The sequence below is a fragment of the Lipophrys pholis genome (assembly GCF_963383615.2).
Source record: "Lipophrys pholis genome assembly, chromosome: 17".
NCBI classification, from domain to species: domain Eukaryota; kingdom Metazoa; phylum Chordata; class Actinopteri; order Blenniiformes; family Blenniidae; genus Lipophrys; species Lipophrys pholis.
Genome location: NC_137643.1, coordinates 5,489,896 through 5,512,146, shown reverse-complemented (window position 1 = coordinate 5,512,146; position 22,251 = coordinate 5,489,896). Strand labels below are relative to the sequence as shown.

At 41.2% G+C, this 22,251-nt stretch overlaps 1 protein-coding gene across 1 annotated transcript in view; it reads right to left on the bottom strand.

The window, feature by feature from the left end:
- LOC308122936 (glutamate receptor ionotropic, NMDA 2D-like) overlaps nucleotides 1–22,251 on the bottom strand; it is a gene marked incomplete at both ends in the record, with an annotated part of 129,495 nt that overhangs the window by 5,468 nt on the left and 101,776 nt on the right. The window contains 7 exons of the mRNA XM_080485119.1: nucleotides 1,083–1,253; nucleotides 2,422–2,483; nucleotides 10,420–10,537; nucleotides 11,243–11,312; nucleotides 16,779–16,939; nucleotides 17,280–17,396; nucleotides 21,053–21,165. Of these exons, the coding sequence (XP_080341245.1) occupies nucleotides 1,083–1,253; nucleotides 2,422–2,483; nucleotides 10,420–10,537; nucleotides 11,243–11,312; nucleotides 16,779–16,939; nucleotides 17,280–17,396; nucleotides 21,053–21,165 (812 nt within the window). The remainder of the gene's footprint in view (nucleotides 1–1,082; nucleotides 1,254–2,421; nucleotides 2,484–10,419; nucleotides 10,538–11,242; nucleotides 11,313–16,778; nucleotides 16,940–17,279; nucleotides 17,397–21,052; nucleotides 21,166–22,251) is intronic.

Here is a 22,251-nt window from a genome sequence, read left to right as displayed (position 1 = left end):
AGTGCTCCTCAAGCACTGTATTAAGAATCAGTGGCCGATTTCACTGATTGGTCCCCCTCTTCTTAGGCTGAGGTTGTGCGAATCAGTGTGATCTGCTATTTCCGACTGAAATAAGGGGCTAAAAAAACATTTATTCGGAAGAGTTTAATGGCTTTGATTTTTTGAATCCCTGCTGAGACGTTTCATAGCTGTGCAGTGGTTAACACTGTGGCAGGAAGGGTCCCTGCCAGACTGTTTGAAGCTGTTAGTGATCCACCAGGTAACCCCAGAGGCAGATATGACATATCGTAACTATTGATAGTATTACTATGGTAAAGTGCAATGAAGGAAAAATAAAATAATTTGTAGCACTCAAAAGGAAAATTTATTCAAATTCATTATCTGGATTATTATTGATGTGGGTTTGGTAAATGTTTGAACTTTCAGCTACGATACGGAGTTTTAGGGATATTTTGGGGTGTTTGATGGAGAAATCTACCCACACAGTTATCAACAAGGTACAAGTGGCACATCACATCTGCAACATTCAGAGTTCAAAACTGATCACAGTGACTCTTCAATATAGATCCATTGCAACTCTTCCCTTTCAGCACTTTTATCTAGTTTATTACATGAAATACAGTTTGCTCCGCTTTGTGACTCTGGCGGGAATCAGCCAGGCAAGTATATCCCTAAAAACAAGTTCCTTGTGTTCCTAATTGAGACCCTAAAGTATCTGCACACAGTCCAAACACAGTCTTGTCTGAATTCCAGTTATTTGTTTGGAATTGGGATAGCAAGTCCTCTATGTACTGTTCTTTTTTTCTGTACAGGCATCTTATTTTTTTTTTGTATACCACTTCCTGACCAGGTCATTAATGTTCACGAGAACCAGTTCTCAATTAACGCACGCTAGCAAAATAAAGGTATAATGAAAATTAACAAAAAATATATGGAATAAACTCTGTATCTTCCTCAATCAAGAAAAATCCTGCTAGATTTCTCTCATGGTGGCGGCACACGCACAGGAAAACAAAATGCAATGTGGACACAAGCCCTCGTGAGACTTTATGATTGATAGTCACGTGAGTGGTGTGTATTACCCTGCTGAGAGCCAGGAGGAAGTCCATCCCACCGGATCGCTTGACGCAGTGCCGCAGCTTCCAGTAGACCAAGTGTTCCCAGGCGAACACCAGCAGGCTGAGCCCCATGGCCACCAGCAGCATGTAGAAGACCCCCGCCATGTTGTCAATGTCCAGCTTACTGCTCATCACCTGAGGGAGCGCGAGATAAAGAGGCAACAAAGGAGGAAATGAATGGGAGCAGAAGGTAAAAAGAGGTAAAAGGAAACATAATAATAGGGACAGAGATTAGACAGGAGAGTGTATTTATTACTAATGAGGGGCAATTTGTCTCCCAGACAGCAGATAAAAAGTTAATTACAACCAACAGCGCGAACGAGGCTCCCTTGCCGCTGTCACTGGATGTTGGAGCGCCCATCTGTGATATTTTACAGCCAATGCACTCAAAAGAGCAACACAAAGAACAAATCTTGTCAGTCACTAAAAAAAAAAATATTTTATGTCAAACAAAAAGGTTTTCAGGCACTTTGTTCATTTTCAAAGTCTCTCTCTCTTTGTCGTCTTGAGCCAGAGTGAATTCAGAGTGAATCAATAGTTATTAATGCTCCATATCAGAGGTTTCAGTTCCTGTGAAAGCATTCAATCCAGACTTATCTGTACTTTGTTTTCTTTTTAATTAATATATATTTCCACATTGTGGCACCGCATCAAATTAGCCAGACGGGTTCAAACTCATAATGAGTTGGTGGGACAAAAACACACGCAAACACACACCGACTGTAACTTTGGAACCGGACAAAGTGGCTTCAACCAATCAGTTTGAACTATTTAACTGATTGACTACTTTGTTGTTAATAGCTGTAAGTTTCTGTTGACAATAAAAGCTGTTTTCAGCTTTGCAATACATTTTAAGAGTCTTTGGAGGTGGTTACTCATACAAACTTGAAAGAAAACATACAGAGTTATCTTTTGCGAACAGTTTACAGGGTCTACACCAGGCCCCCAGAAGAGTCTTTAAGTCCCTCAGACGTTCTGAAAAATGTGATGAAGTGACTTTGGTGGAGCTTGAGCTTCTTTACGAGGCAGTGGATATCTTCTCTAGTCTTTAATGAGGTTGTAGAAAGGGATGCACCGTAAATCTGTTATGTTCTCCAGTGACGTGGAGAACAAGAACGTCATCACTTCGCATTTGGAATAAAATCCAAAGTTCATAGTTGTGATGAGAAATATTCATAGATTAACATTATTTGTTTGCCTGACAGGCCAAAAGTACCTCATTTAATACTACAACAACTGTGAAGTAAGAATGGTAAATAATTCTTTTTTTCTGGTTGACAGAGAACATGTGAGATCGTCGTACCTCAATTTTATCATTGTGGCAGATTCCCGACAACCAGAGACGCTCCAGCATGTCGATCTCATCTGGAAGAGAAAATGTGAAACAGAAAGGTCATGAAAAGACACATTCTACAAAATCAGAAAATAACAACTTGATTAGACACGATTGAGAGGAAATAGTAACGTAAGATCCCAAGTTGAGCCATAGCTGATATCATCAATACGATACTGATGTCTTGGACCAGGCCTTATGTGTAAAAGTATCAGCCATCAGCGGAAGCAGTTCAATGCAATTTCCTTTAAATGATAGCTACTGAAAAGACGCCAAGGCAAACATGTACATCTCAGATCCAAACATGACATGTGTTTGTCATTAAGCATACTATGAACATGTCTCAGCATCTGACACAAAGATCCTGAGTGCCAGCGTGTGCGGAGCGTTTACACATTATTCTGTCAGCCAAATATGGTAATAATGAGGGTTGTGGTAGTGTGGCAGCATTCTGTTGTCATACAATATTAACTGGTATATTTTAACATATAAGTCGCCGTTTAACACAAGTTGCAAGACCAGCAAAACAAAACAAAAAAAAAAGTGACTTATTTGGAAAATATGGCAAACGACAATGTAAATATTGGTTATTAACATCAGAACGATACAAAAACTGACATACAACTAATATTTCGTTATTGATCTGCAAATAACCTGAAAGAAGTATACCAAGAAAGTCATGGGAGAAGCCATGGAGCATAAAAGAAAGTTTCAGTGTCTTTATTTTCTGTTATGCATCTGGAAAATAAAAGCGAGGTGGTGCGTATTGTAAGTAACCACCGAATGGAGCCACAGTTTTACCATTTGTCAGAGGTTACAAGCTGTGAGCACAGAATGTACTTCTTGTGAATTAGAGCATTTGGCTGGAGAAACTGAAGGAAATGACATCTGCAGCAGGAGTTATGGGATTGCAAAGAGAATCAGGGAATTGGAAACAGTAAAGGGAGCAGAGAGGAGCTCTTTGAAATGGCCGGGTGTCTGCGGAGGGCAGAGCTGTGCGATATCACATGTGAGATGAAAGTGTGTGTGTGTGTGTGGGGGGGGGGGGGCAGGGATGCACACAAACATTACAATCGTCACATGTGATGCGCACTCGGCGCTCCTGCGTAATGGGTCTCTCAGCGCCGGCCATTAATGCATTAATCAAAAAGAATGTGGCAGTGGGCAGGAAACCAGGCTTTTCCTTGGTATGTAAAAAGGGACTCGTGCAGACAGATGTGCATGACCGGGTTGCAGAGGACCTTTAAAACGAGAACACACACCCTCGGAGTCTGCCACTGCACACACTCTGAAGATATCTCAGTCAAAGGAAGTTCCAATTCCCAGTGCTCACAGTTACAATATTAATCGACCTCTGGGTTAATTAACGCCGTCTGGAAACTCCTTTATGGAGCGTTGGCTCGTGGATTAGGCCACCGCGACTCGGACGTGTTGACTGAGACGTCAAATCTGCTCAAACAAAACACAAATCTCACTCCAACGCGTGCGACTGCGTGCCACGTTTCACTCCCCCGACGAGTCACGTAGGAATTCAAATGTCCCCTGACGGCTGAATTAAAGCGGGCTCAACGCCACCGACCCTTCCCCACACAGTCCCCAACAATAGGCGCTAATACGCATGTTCACTCCGTGTGCGGCTCGCTCCCGTAATCTAATTCCAGTTTCAATGAGTGCCCGCTTGATTCCCCCCTCTCGCCGTCCGGCTCGCCGCCTCGCTCTCTCCCCTTTATCTCCCGGTAAATACGTTAATCACGGCAGTCGGCTGCGCACAAATCGGCTCTTTGGGAGAAATCTGCCCCCACAAAGAGCTGACAGACAGGGCGAGTTTCATCCGTCTCCTCTCTCACCTGCTCCCAGCAGCAAAACGCCCCGAAGAAAAGAGACGGAATGAAAAGGAGAAGACGTGCAGACACATTTCCTCCCCTTGATTTTTGACAGTTTCGTTGTGTTTTGGGAGCAATTCAATTCACTCACATCCACCTCTATTATGTCTGCGTGCCGGCATCCTGCAGCTTTGCATCGCTCCGCAGTGAGAGCTTAGGGCCCGTCAATCTCTAATCCTCATAGTGGCATGATAAATAATATCTCCATTATCCAATCTGTGCAGAAACAGCATTAAGGCGATGGTATTACCTGGGGGAGTTTTATGCCTATAGTATCAATTGCAAACCCTTCAAAAGTAGGTAAACAGGAGGCATCTGATCAAATAGAAACACACCGACTGGCTGTTCTCCAACAAGTAGCTTTTGTTCTCCGTCGGAACTTTTTACCCTTTCTCTTGTATTTGATGCTCATGGCAAATACACCCAGGAGAAGTAGCCAAATCTTAATGTGTAAATGATTCATTATCTCTTCCTCTCAGATATATTAACCTCACTTGAGTATCTACTTGTCTGATCAGCGCACGTGAAGGTAAATATCTCTACTTCTTAGAGAGTACGACCCCATCTATACGACAGCGTTTCAATTGAAAACTTTTGCATTTTCATTTCAGAAGGTTTCACATTTTCATGGAAGCATTTTGAAAACGTAAATTTACATGGGAATGGGGAGGAACACCAAATAAAATGTAGCTTTCAAGTTGGGCCACTAGTGGGCGCTGTTTGTTGTTGTAATGAAACCACACATACAGACGGCCAAGATGGATCATCATTACAGTGACCGTCAACTTTAAAACTGACTGGGAGTCGTGCCACTCTGGAGACAAGCACTATTGTTACCGTCCATCTGCTTGCACGTGTGCAGAAGAACTATTTACTACGACCGTGGTGCACAAGCACGGTAGAAGCATTTCAGAAAAGTTGCGTTTTCTCCCGAGTTTCCTTAGAGATGGAGTCGGAGCGATTTTAAAAAACAGACACTCAAAATACAGTGAAAGTTTTCCGTTTTCACGTGAAGCTGCTTCCTCTGGCGCTTATCCACATACAGTATAATCCACATATACTCCACACATACTCAAGGACTGGGTCTGGTGTGAAAACAATCTGAATTGCAGCCTTCATACAGCCACAAAACAAGTCGGATACGAGTCACTTGTGAGCAAAAAAAAAATCTAAATTAGGTCTCATTTCCCTGCAGTGTGAATGTGCCCCAAGATGCTTTCTGGTCTATATGAGGATGTTATTGTAATAAAGAACCTTCACAAACTCAGCTCTGAGCACAATGTATGTCACTTCTGTCATATAAGACCAACTTACAGTTTTTTGGGCCAATCATAACGAACAATCTAAATTATTAAGAAATTATTAAATATGAGATTTTGTTTTGATTTTAATTTCCCTTATTTTATACTTTGCTTAAAAAAAATGTCACGGCTTGGTAAACAAATAAATTGCTTTGCTCTAGTCTTTTCGATTTGGCCTTTAATTTTATTCTACAGCAGTCATATTGGATTACACATAATCTGAGTGACACCCTGGACAGCAGCAACACCCAGCTCATGAATAAAGAGTAAACCCGAACACGGCGTTTAAAGTTACGAGGGCTGTTTCTCTGTGAGTGACGGAGGTGAATGATGTGAGCTACCGCTGGTCCCATCAGCGTGTCGGTGTACAGTTCCTCCATCTGGGAGAGAAATCGCTTTGTCAGCCGGCTTGTGAGAGTACATGATGAAGGGCAAAGCGAACCAGAGAGACGGAGGGGGTTTCCAGGCTGGGAGAAGGGTTGTGTGTAGGAGGAGGTGGAATCTAATTGATCTCTTAGGAGGACCATCCCTAAATATTAATCCCCTCAAGAGGACTTAAGTAAGGACTTATGATAACTTGTAGGAGCAACTTGATGTAATGCAGTGCTGTCATTTAATATAAGTTGGTGACTTGAAGTTGCCTGTAGGTGAAACTCTAGAGTGAATAAATATGTAGAGAAGAGGAATGGGTGGAAAAAAAAATCACACGCACTGTAGACTTTACCTTAATTACAGCAACATGCGTTCATTAATTATTACATATCAATAATAAATATGACTCATTATAAATGTTAAAACATTTGATCAGGCTGTTATTGATATCATAGAACTGTATTTATTATAGCTTTTATTGCAGTTCATCTTCTCTCTCTCTCTCTCTCTCTCTCTGTCTCTCTCTCTCGCTATATATATATATTAAAAAAGGCTGAGATAAAAACAGAAAGCCTTTTCTCCGGGGTGTAAAGCGTTGCCTCAGTTTGTTGAGGTTCATATTCACGTTTTCTTTTTTATCATCCTTTGGCGTGCGAGGGGTTCTTCGTCGCCTTTGCTCAGTCAGCACGAATCAGTGTGAGTGACACAAAGGGGAAGTGGAGCGGAGGCGAACTTTGGATGCACGCTGCTGTGGGATTTCAGCTCAGGTGCAACATCAGCACTTATAAATGTACACATTCCTGCGTCTCCGGGTCCCTCGCAGCTTCACTCCGACAGCAGTTTGTTTGTCTTCAAAGTGCAGGAGCCAAGTGGGACGTGACACACGGCTGCCTCCACTTCTAAAGGGTTCCTCTTTCAGAGGTATCGCTCGGAACCGGCTCTCTCTCCAGACCGTTTTCACAACTGTGAGCATGAGGGTCAGTGGAAACAAGTTGAACAGGAGGCAGGGACAATTACTGCTGCTAACGAAAGGAAAACTGCAGTTTATTGGCGACTTGACATGACTAATGGAGAAAAAAAAAACGTAGGCCCCATTTGCTTTATGTTTTCAAGTGAAAACGTAAAACTTTTGTTGTGTTTTGGTCGCCAGTTTACAACTTTTTGAAAATGCTTCCCAAGGTGGAACTTTTTGGAAATGCTCCGACTGTGTAAATGGATGACATAGTGCAACTGCGAATGTAATACATGTATACATGTAAACATGGCTGTAGTAAATACTTCTACTGCACATGCTCAGCAAATGGACAATAACAACAATATTTCCTCAAGAGTGTCATGACTCCCAGTTTTATAGTTGACAGTCCCTGCAATAATAATCCAATGACACTGTCTGTCCATACGAATGTCCGTGTACTCCTATTGTTAATGTTTAAAGTGTATTGTTCTCTGTGCTCTTGTGTTTGTAGTTTCTTAAAAAAAAAAAAAAACTACCAACAACACCCACTAGTGGCCCAACATGGTAACTACATCTGTGTACTTTTTCCGTGTCAATGCAAAACGTTTCTGAAATGACAAAACAAAACGACACATTTTCACTTAAAACGCTGTGGTGTAAACGGGGCCTCAATCCGTGGCGTGAATACCTTTTAATAGGAACTGCTATATTTTTCAGTTTGGAGTTAGTCACTAATTACTACTCTGAAATGAAATGACTTGTTAGTTCACACATAAGTGAAGAGTTTGAGAGTTCTGGAGCTGCTGTCTTGTTTACTAGAGTGGAACTAACCCAGCTGTCAGTGACGTCACATCAGCATTAGCTTTTAACCACAGTAGCTGTGGCACAACTGTCTGTATGTTTGTTTGCTGCTTCTTATTGTTTTCATTTGCCCACTTCTTTAAATAATCACTTAAATTGAAAGTATCTTCTTCGCACTAACTGATGTTTCTTTAGTGGAACATAAAGTATAAATGAGGTGAGTTTATGTTGCAGCGACACTACGACATTATGTGAGTCAGACTGAGGGTGACGGACAGTTTAATGGCTTGTTTTTGTCTTTCTTCTTTCATTTTGTGTTCATCTCTTCCATGTGTTTCACCTGAATGAATACAAGGCTGATGTATAAAACTGCATCTTGTGAGTTAAGTCTCGTTCTCTATGTCGGCGTTTCGTAGCACACGTTTGCTTCTCTTGTTACCTTGGTTTTCTTCTTGCCTTGTCCCCATCTGCACATCTGAGTTTTGAACAATAAGAACCATTTTATCACTGAATGCTTTGTCCACTCATTTCTTTTCACATTGAGAGGATGAGGGGGTTGGGGGGTTGGGGGGTGGGGGGGTGAGACAGGACTGTGCGTCTCTGGGTAAAACGAGCGTCCCTGCTTTTAACATGTCAAACACTTTATGCTGCATTTTAATGTATGAAAAGTGCTCTAGAAATAAAGATTGATTGATTGCCTCCACGCTGGGCCGTTAAGTAACCTGAACTTGAGCTGTGACATAAAAAGCAATCACTCTTCAGTCATTTGCATAACACTGGTTATGAGTGTTTAGCATTAGTCCAGCTATATGCATATTTTGACTCCTATGGTGATTCCATCTTTTCTGATCTAATAAAATGATCAACAATCTCCAGAGTGCCTTTACGTTGTCAGTCAGACACACACCGATGGAGCCCTGCAAGGCACTCAATCCATGTCCCGCGTCGTGCTCAAGGACACTTTGAGAGATGAGGGATCAAACCTGCAACCTTCTGACTTAAAGACAACCTGCCTGCTTTAACAACTGAGTCAGCTGTGTGAGAACAGCTATTCTTTTAATTTCCCACATCAACCGTTTCGTAACTGTGTCCAACGATCCGAGGAGCCCAACATGTCATTGTGCGTAGACGCTGCTCAGCTCGAACAGTCAGCGTCCATCTGCAGTCGGCCTCTGGTGTTTTTTTTTAATCCTCCCAGGCTTTGCTGTCACAGACGGCACTGAGGCTTTTTTTTTTTCTCTCCCTCTCGCTAATTAAAAACGGACTAAATTGGTCCCCGGAGGAGCCAATTTGGTGACTGACCATTCGTGTGCTGAGAAAAGAAAACAGCTCCAGCATTGAGATGTTTTACTCAGTACAGTAGATATGTTAATATTACCATAACTATGTTTTGTCTTTTCTGTCATTTTATGGACTTGACATGTGAATTAGATTACATACATGACACACTTTAAATACGTACAAACTGCCTCATACATTCACATTTGGTGAGAAGAGTATTGTCTCCTGGGTAAATGGATAAACGCCGCCTCCGATGTTGGTATTGTAATTCCTTCATTCTCCACTGCTCGCATCATAATCAATACAGCCACTAGAGGGCAGCGTCGACATGAATAAAAAGTCAAACCTTTCAACAACCAGCCACTTGTGCCAGGTTTGGTGTGCAGCATGGCAACATTAGAGAGAGAAAACCAAGAGGAACATAAATGAAATTAAGTCAGTGAAATGTGAGAATCAAACTGGTTTGTACATAATCAAAGTGAGTTGATAGAGAATATGTGATGTGCTGCAGAACAAAGATAAAGAAAAGTTTGTGTGTGTGTGTGTGTGTGTGTGTGTGTGTTATCCCACTGCTTTACCAAGGATCACACATCCCTTCCTTTTTCTTTTCCTTCTCTCTCCCTTCAAACGCCTCTATTGATCTTTCTCTTCATGTTCTCAGAACCTGCTTCCTCTCTTGCTTCTGTACTGACCGTCATCCACTGCATCTCACCTCTCCCCATCCTCACCGGTCACTAGCTTCTTGATTACCTTCTCAAGTTCTTTGCTTGTTCAGTGTCTCTTCCTCTTGACAACTTTTGTGTAACTTTCTCATCTTTCAGCTGAACCAGGGGCGATTTGCTGTGAGAAATGCGTGGATAGACCCACCTGCTGGCCAACACATCCGCTCTGTTTCATTACTTTCACTGCAGGGAGGGGTAACACTGTTTGCCCATGACTTGTCAGCTCGTCTCTGTTGTTCTGCCGCAGTAACCCTGTTGGCCTCACATGGTGAGGTGCCTCTGCATACAGCAGAGGGTCATTTGAATCGGTCCAGTGCAGATTCTTCCCAGTAGTCAGAGTAAGAAGCCTTCAGAGACGCTTTCAAAGTGTTTTTTTTTATTTTTAATCCTGACTGTCCTGGGAATTCTTCCCTTGCTGTGACCATAGAAGGTCTTTTCTAGTAGCTGCTGGTTGGGCATGCAGGGAGCATAATCACCCCAGCATATCTAACTGCATCAACACAGTGTAGGTGTTATGAGGGACTGCTTATGCCTTTGGTATTGAAGGTTACACTGTAAAACCGTGGGCTGCTGAGTTAATTAACCATTGACTAGTATTTGGAGCTTGATATTCAAGTCCCCCCCCCCCTCCCCCCCTCCCCTCGTTCTCTCACCGTCTCCAACCAATTGCAGCAGAGCCAGGTCCAAAGGGCGTTTCCAGCGGGAGTTCTTGTTCAGGGCGATGCCGTAGCCCGTCGTGGCAAACACTTTACCGGAGCCGATTGTCATTACCTTTTCAGAAACAAACACATCAGCATCCGTATCTCCATTGAAACACACAAACACGTTAATCCACAGAGAGAATCAGACACACAGAAGCAGATGGCAATGAGCGAATGGAAATTAGTTTCATTTCAACTGTGTTTTTTTTCTTTTTTCTTTTTTGTCTGCTGTTCTATTAATGCATTTGGCTGAGCTCTAATATCGGCATCCCGGAAAATCCCCCAGCTGAGGAGTGGGATATTGTTTCAGTGGAGGAATTAATATAGATCCACATCAGTTGTAATAATTACTGCAGCAGTGGCTGTTGTGTGAGGCTCGCTGGGAGCTCAGGGCCTCCCACAGACCTTATTACAAATGATCACTGGGCAGGATTTTCATTCTCGCTGCGAGAGCTGTATCAAATACAAAGTTATAAATAAATCAACACCAGCACTGTCCAAAAATGACAACACTAACTAGCTACCGGCCACGGGGGACATATAAATGCATTGGATGTGTTTGATTTATTTAACACAGATGTAGCTCTTGTAGAAATGTTCACTTTGCATGCTTGTTGTGTTTCCGACAAGAAGAGTGTGAGTGCACTCTTTTTGTTTTCGTGTACACAGTAGCTGCAGGGCGAAGGGATTTTAGCAGTGGCTTCTGCTATGTATGAGCGTGTCACTGTGAAGAGCTGCAAAATGACAGAGATCATTTTTCTTTTTTTCCTTTTACCTTGCAGCCCTCGTCCTTCCTGGCCATATAGTTCAGCACAGCCGCATCATAAATGAAGGCATCCAGCTTCCTGCAGGGGAGAGACCAAAGATGAAAATGACAATGAGGGAAGGGAGATCACTGACCTGAAGCTAAATGACAGCAAAGGGAGTGAAACGAGTCGACCAAATGACAAGAGTGATGGGCAAACCAGTGGCAACAGCACAAGGCATAAAACACAAGTTGTCCTTTCCAGGACCTCACCAACACCTTTTCACACAGAGAGATCTTCATTACAGTGCAAACAAAGATTTATTTTATCCTCCTACAAAAGCTTCATAAGACCTAAAAACAAAGTAACAGCAGTGGTTGGAAATCAAGTGAAAGGTGATGATTTAATAGCTTCTAGTTTTTAGTTTCTATGCTCATCCTCTGTGAAATAAACTCCCTGCACACCTGAGTGCCAGACTGTTGCACTGCTAATGTCCTTGTGTCTGGATGAGCTGTACAAATACATTTACCTGTCATATGGAAATATGTGATACAGTGTATTTAAAACTGTTTTTTTCTAATCTGAAAAAAAAAAATCTGGTTGAAGAGACCAAAAACAAATTCCCTGACACGATTAAATTTTATTGACAATGTCGCCATGAGATAATAATAAACAAATGTTTCTGAAGCAGTACAGTAAGAATTCAATCTACATCCAAGGAATAATGTAAGTTTGATATTTGCAGTTCCACTTCCCCTCGCTCTCAAGTCGATGGGTTTGGTTCAATGCTCATAATAAAATCTAAAACGTTTTATTACCTTGCATAGGATCATGAATGTATGAAAATCCACCTTTTGATTGTTTCTATATTCTATATGCAGATCAATTAGTATCAATTTGGAGTGATATATTTATGTATAGCAACCAGCAAACCAACCAACCAACCAACCAACCAACCAACCAACCAGCCAGTTAAGCCCTTAATTTGAAATTCTCATGGGCTTTGATTCTTTCAAAAAGTGACTATAATGCATTGGGGTGCAGGAGCAGAGAAGACAGTCGGTGAAAAGCCAGTGTACATAAAATGAGAATTACACCAGTTCATCACGAGGTAATGGACTAACTGTAACAGCTCAGCTCAGATTGATGATGTACATCTGAGGAACTGATGATAGATTTGCCACTACACCTGCTCTTTTGCCTCACATTAATTTATATTCTCACTGTGGGAGCTGCAGAATCAAACCAAAGTATTTCTGCTGAAGAGACGGAGCTCAGCAGATGGATAGAAAGGAGAAAAGATCTGAGGGGGAGCGTAGAGTGGGCAGGAGGACTGGAGGAGAGTGGCAGAGGAGAAAAATGAGATAAAAACTGCAGGGAGGAAGGAGGAAGAGCAAAGCAGAAGCTAAAGTTGATGAGCTGGGAGCAGGAGTTAATGAGGGGGGAGGGTAAGGCCAAATAGGAGACATGAGACAGAATTACAAAGAAGCAGAGGAAGTTTGAAGAAGGAGCAGAAAAGCTGACTGGAGATGGAGAGGTGATCTTTGTTGCTCTGATAGTGGACTCAAACACGAATCCTCGCCGGGCTTCACTTTGACGGCACAAACTAATGTTTCTCTGCGAGAAGGTTGTCACGACGAGAGGCGGAGGGAAGGATGTGTAAAGGAAGACAAACAACACATAATGAGAAATACGAGGGACTAATTAATGAGGCTGAGGAAAGGCAGCGACACAAAATAATGTTAGAGAAAAGTGTAATAAAAAGAAATGCATCATCGGAGTTTTAATTCCACGCTACAATAAATCTATCCGACTTGTGTATGTGTGTGTGTGTGTGTGTTTGAGCGCAAGGGTGTATGTTTTCAGTTAATGAGGGAAAAATAAGTTTAGTTATGGGAATGTTTGGGTTTAGACAGAAAGTACAAATGGGGTCGTGTGTATGTGGGTGGCGAGATTTATATTTCTCACAAACTCAAATGTCTTCATCTACTCACGAGGCCATCATTGATCGCAAAGACAAAAAAAGCCCCAAAACATCCCAATCGATGACTAAAGTTACCTTCGGATTACAGGTTGGGTTAATCATGGTTTGGACTGAATTCACAGTCTTGAGAGAATGTCGGTATGTAAAAGTCAGCTCAACAGCCGTAGTGAATATAATAATTTTCTGAAACGAAAAAGCAAAAGCAGGTCTAAAATGCTGGACTGGACAAAATGGCAGGTTGTATTTAGAGTTGTAATGTGGCTCCAGTTCAGGTCAGGGTGGGTGAGGTGGAGTAAGACGCCAAAGGATTATGTCAGTGAAATGTGTTTCGTGTGCTTGCTCGGCACATTAAACCTTCATCTGCATCGACTAACATCACTCCACTTTGCAACCCTCACACTTCAAATTTCATGGTGTGCAAGTGTATATTTTATAGTAAGTGCTCGAGGCATTTTGCACTCCCTAGGGCAGATAATAACCCTCCACCCCCAAACGACGAACATAAGAGACGCTTAAGAGCCAAACCAAAGATGGGATGGCACCATTCTCGCACCGCACTGCGGCTGCTGTGAACATATATAATTTAAAAGTCTTCCCCGGCAGCCCCTCTCCCTCCTCCTGCTCCATTTAACAGCCATGACACTTACGGGGCTGCACAGGTTACAGCAGTCAGCTGAGGCTCCCGAGGCAACGGGGATCAATGCGCTAACAGGTTGAGTCAGGCGATGGGGTGCCAGTAATTGTACCGAGTGAAGACAATAGCGCTGCCTCAAGTTGGAAATAAAATATATAAAGGGGAGAAAGGGTGTGATCCCTTTACAGTAGGTGCCATTGTTAAAAATGTACAGATTTAACAAACTTTAGTGTTTGGAAGGTTGTGCGGGGAGTTGTGCTTTTATTTTGAACAAAAGAGTGAGGAGATGTACTCTACAGGCGTGGGCGGATTGAATCCAAACACTGCCTTTCCAGATTGACTATAACAGCAACATATGTGGAAGTTTGTTCTCCTTCAGCCAGTGAGAAGAAAAGGAAAGTCTACAGTCTTTTAAGGCCCATTAATGCTTAATGTTAGATCCACACCAGGCCTTCAGCCTGTGTTCATTTCGTCCGTATTTACAGAGGCGTACGTTTAGGGACCAACAAACGAGTACCACCAGTAAACTAAAGGAGCATTGTTACGTTAAGAATACCAAATGGTTGAAGCTCTTGATGAGTAGTTTTGTGAAACTTTGAGGTTTGTACAGTCGACGATTAGTGTGACCAGTGGTGTCGTGGTCCCTGGAATAGCGGGTAAACTCTCCATGTTCCATTTCTCTTAAAGCCGCCAAGAACCTGGTTTAGAAACAGTGGCAGGTACGACGACTCTATTTAGTGAAAATCCATCCATAGCATTTGTTCATTGTCACATTGTGGTATAATTTATCATTCAGTAGTGTTTGCCTCATTAAGACCGCCCTCCTCTGCCGCCGATTGGCTCGTCAGCCCTCATGCTGCAAAACATAGACATTAACCCTTGAAATCAATGAATGCAGCGAGCCCTAGACACTTAGAGGAAGAGCAGGGTGGATCATGGCTTCATCATCCAAAGCAAAGAAATAGGCATTCTGGCAAATAGAAACTGCTGAGTCATGCATCAGGGGCTATTGGAAAGGGGTGTATATACACCATACTTCCCATCGAAGGTTAAGGGTAGTGATGTTTACACTGTGTGAAGCATATGTATTCATTTTCATATGCAAGTAGAGCCTAACTGTGCCTATATACATGTTCAATATTGGCAATAATGACTTAGAAATTAACTTGTTACTATAGCATCACATTTTTGGGATTTCAGTAACTCCACTACGTGACAAGACTACTTTAGAAAAGCAAGAATTAACTTCCAAGAGCTTGTATAATACTAATGATGTCACATATCATCATTCAGATGGCAATTTTTTTGATGTCCTTAAAAAAAGCAACCAAAAAATCCAAATGAATATTGAAAATTGGCAATCTTAAAATGACATTGTGGAATGAAAAATATCAGTTTAGTCATTTTAGGTGTCATTTACTGAACTGATGCACTTTTTTCTGGAAATGTTCCCATCGGAGGCCTGAAAGAGACGAAGTCATTCGTATCATAAATTTTTTTTTAAATTATGATAGAAAAAAGATCAAATTGTTCAGAATAACAAATTTGCATTGAGACACAAAAGCACCCAAATCATGGCTTGTACATGATGCCTGCATGGAGACATCTGCTCCGTCTCTCACTGTTCCCCTCACATTCATTCATTGAACAGATTCTATTATCAGATATCTGCTTCTACTTTGAGCGTAACACAAAGTCTGATTGCCAGTTGCAGTTCAGTGCTGTCAGATCAGTAACAACCGTGGGCCTGATCGCGGCCCGTGATGCTAAAAGGACACCTGTTCCTGTGTTTAGAGTTTGGATTTGATTTAGATGAAATGGCTGAATGCCTCAGTGCAGCTGAAAACCTGCACCTGCTGGGATCTTTTTTTTTGGGGGGGGGGGGGGGGGGGGGGGCATTGTGTTCCACTCTGAATCTCTACGGCATTACAGCTCAGCACTTTGTCACACCAATTTTCTTTTGTTTAACCTGATCTAATCTTTGAAATTGCTTCCCTTTTCATATAGGTTCACTCCCATTTGTTGTGCATTCCTCTTTATAGACAAAAACCCTGCAGACACACAGGTGCTTTTATAGTTCACCTTTCCTCAAGCTCAGAGCAGGAAGTGCTCATTAAAAGTGCAAGTGGAACCATTAACATTGATGATGGTTCTGATTAAATAGGCTTTCTTGAATACAATTCTAATGAGCCTTTATAAACAATAGCAAAGACTTGAATTGGCTCATCGTCTTCCCCTCCTGTGCGTCAGCGTCACCACTGCATGTTGCAGGGAAAACGATTGACAGGCACCTTGGCGATATGTTTTTTTTGTTTGTTGTGTTTGATCCTTTATTACAATGTCATTACTCTAAACGCATGAGATAACCAGCTTAACATGTCAGTTTACATGACAATGATGCTCTGAGCCACTGAAAACGCTACTTTTTGAAAATGGCTCCCAAGGTGGAACTTTTTGAAAATGCTCTGACTCCGTCTCCGCGGAAAGGTGGGAAAATGCAACTACAGTTAATTAAAATAAAGTGAAGGCAGCTGTAAGTGTGTCAGCTTATTGCACCCCAAGTAATGAATAAATAATTTGTTGCAAAAAGAAAGACACGAGGATTTTGCTTTTCAATCATGAAGTGTGTAATCTGATATTTTTAAAGACTCATCTCCTTGAAATTGTATCTCAGTGCAAGAACAGATCATTATTAGTCTTTTAGATTTTGAGTTCATCTGAAAAATGTGTTTTGAGTTGTTAATAACTTTTCTGTTTGTGTTCTAAGAGTGAGAATATCCCTGCTTAAAGTCTTTTGGGTTTTTTTTCTAGTTCCCCTAGGTATTAGGTTTTTTTTAGGGGGCCCTTACTGACTCGTGATGAATGTTTTATGTATAAATATCGAGGGATATATTTTCCATTCTTACAGAAAGTGTAGCACCCATCACTTTCTGTTTTCTTTACCCACCCCGTCTTGAGGTTGTCGATGGCCTCCTCCACGCCCTTCTGGTTGTTGCGGATCATGTACTGGTGCATGTTGGGATAGTTGGCCCGGATGTTCTCCTCGGTGCTGCCGTTTGGCACCGTGCCGAAGCGCAGCGGTGGGTACTGCTCGGTGGGCTGCTGGAACTGCAGGTGGACGGAGATTAAAGTGATATGAGGGGAGAGGGGAAGGTAAAGAGAGGCAGTTAAAGTGCAGGAAGAACGGCGAAGGAGACTAAAAAGCCTTTTCTTTCAACGAGGGGCCTCTGTGCCACAGTTGCAAGGCAACGGCGACAGGAAACTACATACTTCATTCCACTTTTATTAACTCTTTATTGATATTTTATTGGAAAGTTTTTTAATTTGTTGGAGTTCCACTCGAATCTTTGCCATGCTGGATAACTTTTGTACAAGTTCAGCCATTCATAAACGCACGCGGTTCTCCACACAGTCATGAATTCACACATCCGTCCAGCACAGATTGTACCTTCTTATCTGACAGCCCTGACACCGTGTCAATGTACTCCTCCTGGATCATGAAGGCAGCCAGGTTGGCAGTGTAGGAGGCCAAGAAGATTACAGCGAAGAAGGCCCAAACCAGCACCTGCAGGAGGAGAGCGGTGGAGTAACATCAATGCTGGCCGAGCCTGACAGGTGTGAAAGTGTTTTAGGATTCCAGTGACACCCATTTCACATTTTGACGTTTCAGTGCTAACCAGCCGCTGAAAACTCTCCTGCCTGGAGGCTGGAGTCATATTTGTCAGCACAGCGCTTTAGCTTTTTAGGACTTGTACTGGGTGTAAATAGTAAAAGGGACACATTAATACACTAAAATATACATTTTCTGAATTACATCTGAGCAGACGGTTCAACCACTTATATGTGGAGTGTATTTCCACTTTATTATACCTGATCCTGTCCAAGAATAGTATATTTTCTTCTCTGAAGTATTTATCGCACAATTTTAAAAGAAGAACCTTGCTGTGCCCATTGTAAAAACACTCTAATGTGTAGCATGACTGCCAAGCTGGGATCAAGAATTCTGTATTTTTCATGTATAGCTAAACTTCTCAAGCCTGAAACAAAGGTGAAGCTGTTAAATCCTAATATGTAAAGTTTAATCTAAAATGTTTATGGTGACAAAAACAGGACAAATTCAATTCAGAAGTAGCAGCAGCTTCAAGATTTTAACTTTTCTTTGTTTATTTAGGCAAATTTCATCAGTTTGTTAGTTAGACTTAAAATTTCAATTATAGCTATTCACATGTTTATCTTAAGTTGAACTAAAATAAGTGTTTTAAAGTGATAAGATGTATTATACATGCATGCTCAAAAAAAGAAAGCCAAAATGAAACACACAAAAAAACCCACCAAAACAAATAAAAAAGCAGTAAAGTTAGATACATTCTATACTAATAACCTACCTATACAGGCAATCCTATAGGCACCGTCTAATGGCTTCATTGTGGGGAATAAAATCATTTTCTCCTGCTTGTATGTATTGCTTTTCTACATTTTAAGGTGAATGGCTGGCATTTGGTGGCATTCAGCTCCAGAGGCGATAAACGGGGATCACCCACTGCGTCTTAAAAGACAATATGTACTCTCAAAGTATTTAGCAGTAATAGCAGATGGTACGAATCACATGCCAAGTGGAGCTGATTGCCTATTGCCCCACTGCTATCTGACTGGTTGTTTGCCACATCCTCTTGTCAGAAATTAATATTTTCTCTTAATGGGGACGAGCAGCTGTGCTCCGCTAAGTGTGTCATCTTCTGCAGCACAATGGATTTGATGGGAAAAGCATTAGCATCAGAGGATATACTGTAACACTGGAGAGCAAATTCCTGGCTCAATGTCGTCTTTCTTTCAAGATTCTTTGGAGAATATAAAAACATAGCAAGAGAAAAACACATTATAGCATAATATATGAAACAAGGATAATTGAATACTTTGATTGTGGCTTTTTCTATTAATTTCAAGCAAACATCAACATAAAATATGTTAATCTCTGAAAGGAAGATTCTCCTCACTGGGATTCTGTAAAAACATTAAAATAAAATAAAATAAAATAAAATAAAATAAAATAAAATAAAATAAAATAAAATTAAATTAAATTAAATAACTACCCCAAAATTACTTCATTGATGTAGATTTCAAATAAATGAAATTCAGAAATGATGAAAATTCAGAAGGCAGCGTTTTGAAAACGATCACATGGGAATCCAGGAAAACACCACGTGCTGAGGCTGCATTCTTGTAATACAACATCCACGGTTACGTGCATGCAACAGTTCGATGTAAACATTTAACCCCCTTTAAACTGTCTTTCTTCAGTCAGTCTATCTGAAAAATGCATGTATGCAGATGATGGTGTAATAAATGTACACTTGATTGAAGCATGAACAATCTCTGTTGCTATGGTTGATCTGCTCGCACACGTTCAGAAAAAAATATTTACTATGACTGTCGTGTGAATGCACTGCAGGCTTCAGTAAAGTCGTGTTTTCCCTGTTTGCACAGAGGTGGAGAGGGGTCCATTTTGAAAATATTGCACAAACAGGAACTAAATGTTAAGCATAATTACTAAAATGTGTTCTGGGAAAAAGCAAAGAAATATAGTTACAAAGTGTGGTAACTTGCTTTATAAAGGAGTTATTCTCAGAGCAGGACGTTTATCTAGTGTTTGTTTTGTTGGATTGCTTTATGAGTAGATAATCTGAAAACAATTACCACCATTGAGTAACCACAAGATGTAATGACTGACAGTTACAGGGAGTCTAGAAGATCCCTTGAAAGGTTGTTTGAGAGTTTAGCATTAAGACACTCATGTGTTGTTTACTTTGCTTGAAGATGCTGCTCTGCTGTTGACAGTCAGCCGTGCAGCGAGACCGAGACGTGGATTAGTCTTAACATTAAGTTTGCACTTGCAGCCGGTGATGAACGGGGCTATTTGCTTCCACGGCACTGTGTGCTTGTGCCAAATGTTAATTTGCATAATTTTCTTAATGAAAACGATGACGAATTTACATTATCAGCTCTGTCAACTGAGGAGTATTGTGAAAAGAAATTTTCTGGCTAAAGGGGATGAAGGACGGACTTCTCTGTTGCATTAGTTCCCTGGTGACTCCAGAGACCTTTGTACCTTTGTAAAACCTATTAAATCTTTGATATGTGATATCAATAAAACATTGTTCTCATTTACCCATCAAGTGCAGGCTGAGTGACTCTGTATAGGCTCTAGAAGGTATTAAAAATAAACGAATGAATAGGTGTCCTTTCATGACTAAACCTCCAATAAAAACTGGACGCATGGTGTTTATTGCTGCTTGTGATTCGCTGTGGTTGTCTCTAAAGGTTTGTTAGCCGGCAAGCACTGCAAAAGTGGATAAGATTAGAAGTGACGGTGCTTTAACAGGTGAAATCTTAAACACGTGCTGTTGCACGTTTGCTGGATTTTTGTTCTACTGAAATTTAATTGGATTAAGTAAATCATCAATTATGCTTTGCATTATTCACCAGCCGCTGAGTGACGTGCAGAAAACTCCCAGTTTAGCTGAAAACGTCCACATTTACAGAGAGAGAAACTAAAAATAATCCCCTCCTTCCCTCATCTGACCTTCTTTTTGTGAAGCTTATTGAGCAGCTAATGAGTACTTGAGCTGATTTGGGTTTTTGAGAAAAGCACGACTTGGGAAGACAGTCGACACCTTGAGTTCTTCACCTCGCGTGGCCCTTTTGCTCTCACTTAGGGAAATTTGGTTTTCTTTCTACAGATTTTTCTTGTCAAGTTGGGAGAAGAGAGAAGTTTTTGGGACATGGTTAAGCAATAAATAAATCCATTTCAACATATACACAACATCATAATGTTCCTTCTCAATCTATCTTTGCGTTTCATCCAGGAATTTCTATCACGTCGGACCAAAATACCCATTTTCAATGTCCTTAGAGAATCTGTGGAAGATTTTAAAGCTTGGAATTATTGTATATCCTTCTGAGTAATAGACTCTGGAAACACCTCCGCTATTGGCAGCAATGATAAAAGAAAATCTGAATATAATTACTACAGTTTGAGTGGTTGCTTTTGTTGTGACTGAACATAACTGCTGTCTCCCTCTGCTATCACATGAGCAACACTTAGCTTCAGCGTGAGCCAAAACAAACGGTTATTGTTTCCTAAACTCCTATTTTTCTTAGCGGGGTGTCATTTTAATTGTGAAATGACTCAGTCCTCCTGACAGTCATATGAAAGAACGTTACCATGATCTTGCTGGTGGTTCCTCTTGGATTCTCCACAGGCACAGAGTTGTTGAAGACCAGCGCCCAAAGCAGCCAAACGGATTTGCCAATAGTGAACTTTGATCCTCCAGACTCTGAAAGAGAGACACAGGGGCAGAGTCGGGTCAGGGACCTACTAATCTGTTTAGAAGGACTTGAATGAAGCATGTGTAGAAGATGGATGGTTTCATGAACGTTTCTGCCCCCCATCTAACTATCTGCTTAGGTAAGAGTATTTTTGGTGATTTTTCACTTTATTTCCTCATGGTTCCTTGTGTTTTTGTGTTTCAAAGACCATGCAATTTGCTCGCTGAGATTGGAAGGTCTTCATAAATACTTGTACCAAATATGAAAAAGGTCTTTTTGAACTTATGTCTTCCAAAACAATGAACAAATATTAATTACAAACAAAATCGATACGATTTTACATGAACGGGCCTCCAGAGTCCAAAACCTCAAAAAAGACAGTGAACATAAGCACACAAAGGCAGGACTTTCGACTCACACAATGATCTCAGAACTGACTGTGGTTAAATGTTCAAACCAAAGTGATTGAGAAAAGCCTGATCTGGAGTCATTAAAGCTGGCAGTAGACTCTCGTTTGGAAGGAACAGTCATTAAGCTGCGAGGTCTCTGAAGAGTGAGAAGGCCGGGAGACAGAAGAACAAAAGGGACAGATGGAGTAATGTGGCTGCTTGTTAAATGTGAAAGACGAGGGTACGTCCCTCACTACAAAGTGAGCCGCCTTGTGCCAAAGGTACGGAACAAATGTGATTGATGAAGAAAAGCGAGAGAGGATATAAAAGCTGGAGACTCATGTACAATGTGGTTAAAATGTGAAAGATAAAAGTGCTCAACCTAAACAACCTACCGTTTTTGACCAAAAATAAACTAGAATATAGAACCTTCAAGAATATTTCACAGATTTGAGAGCCACACTAAATTGTATTATATTATCTAATGCGACGCACAGAGCGCTCTCCCCTCACAGGTCAGGTCAGTGTTTCCTCTAGGATTTCTATCAGCTGCTCTCCTGAGCAGGGTTATTACTATACAATCATAACATCAAGTAAATATAAAATAAAAATAAATAAATGGAGCAACAAAATTGGTTTAGCCCCCCGACAAACACCCGAAAAAAAAAAAAAAAAAAAAGACCTTAAATGGTGCACGATGCATTG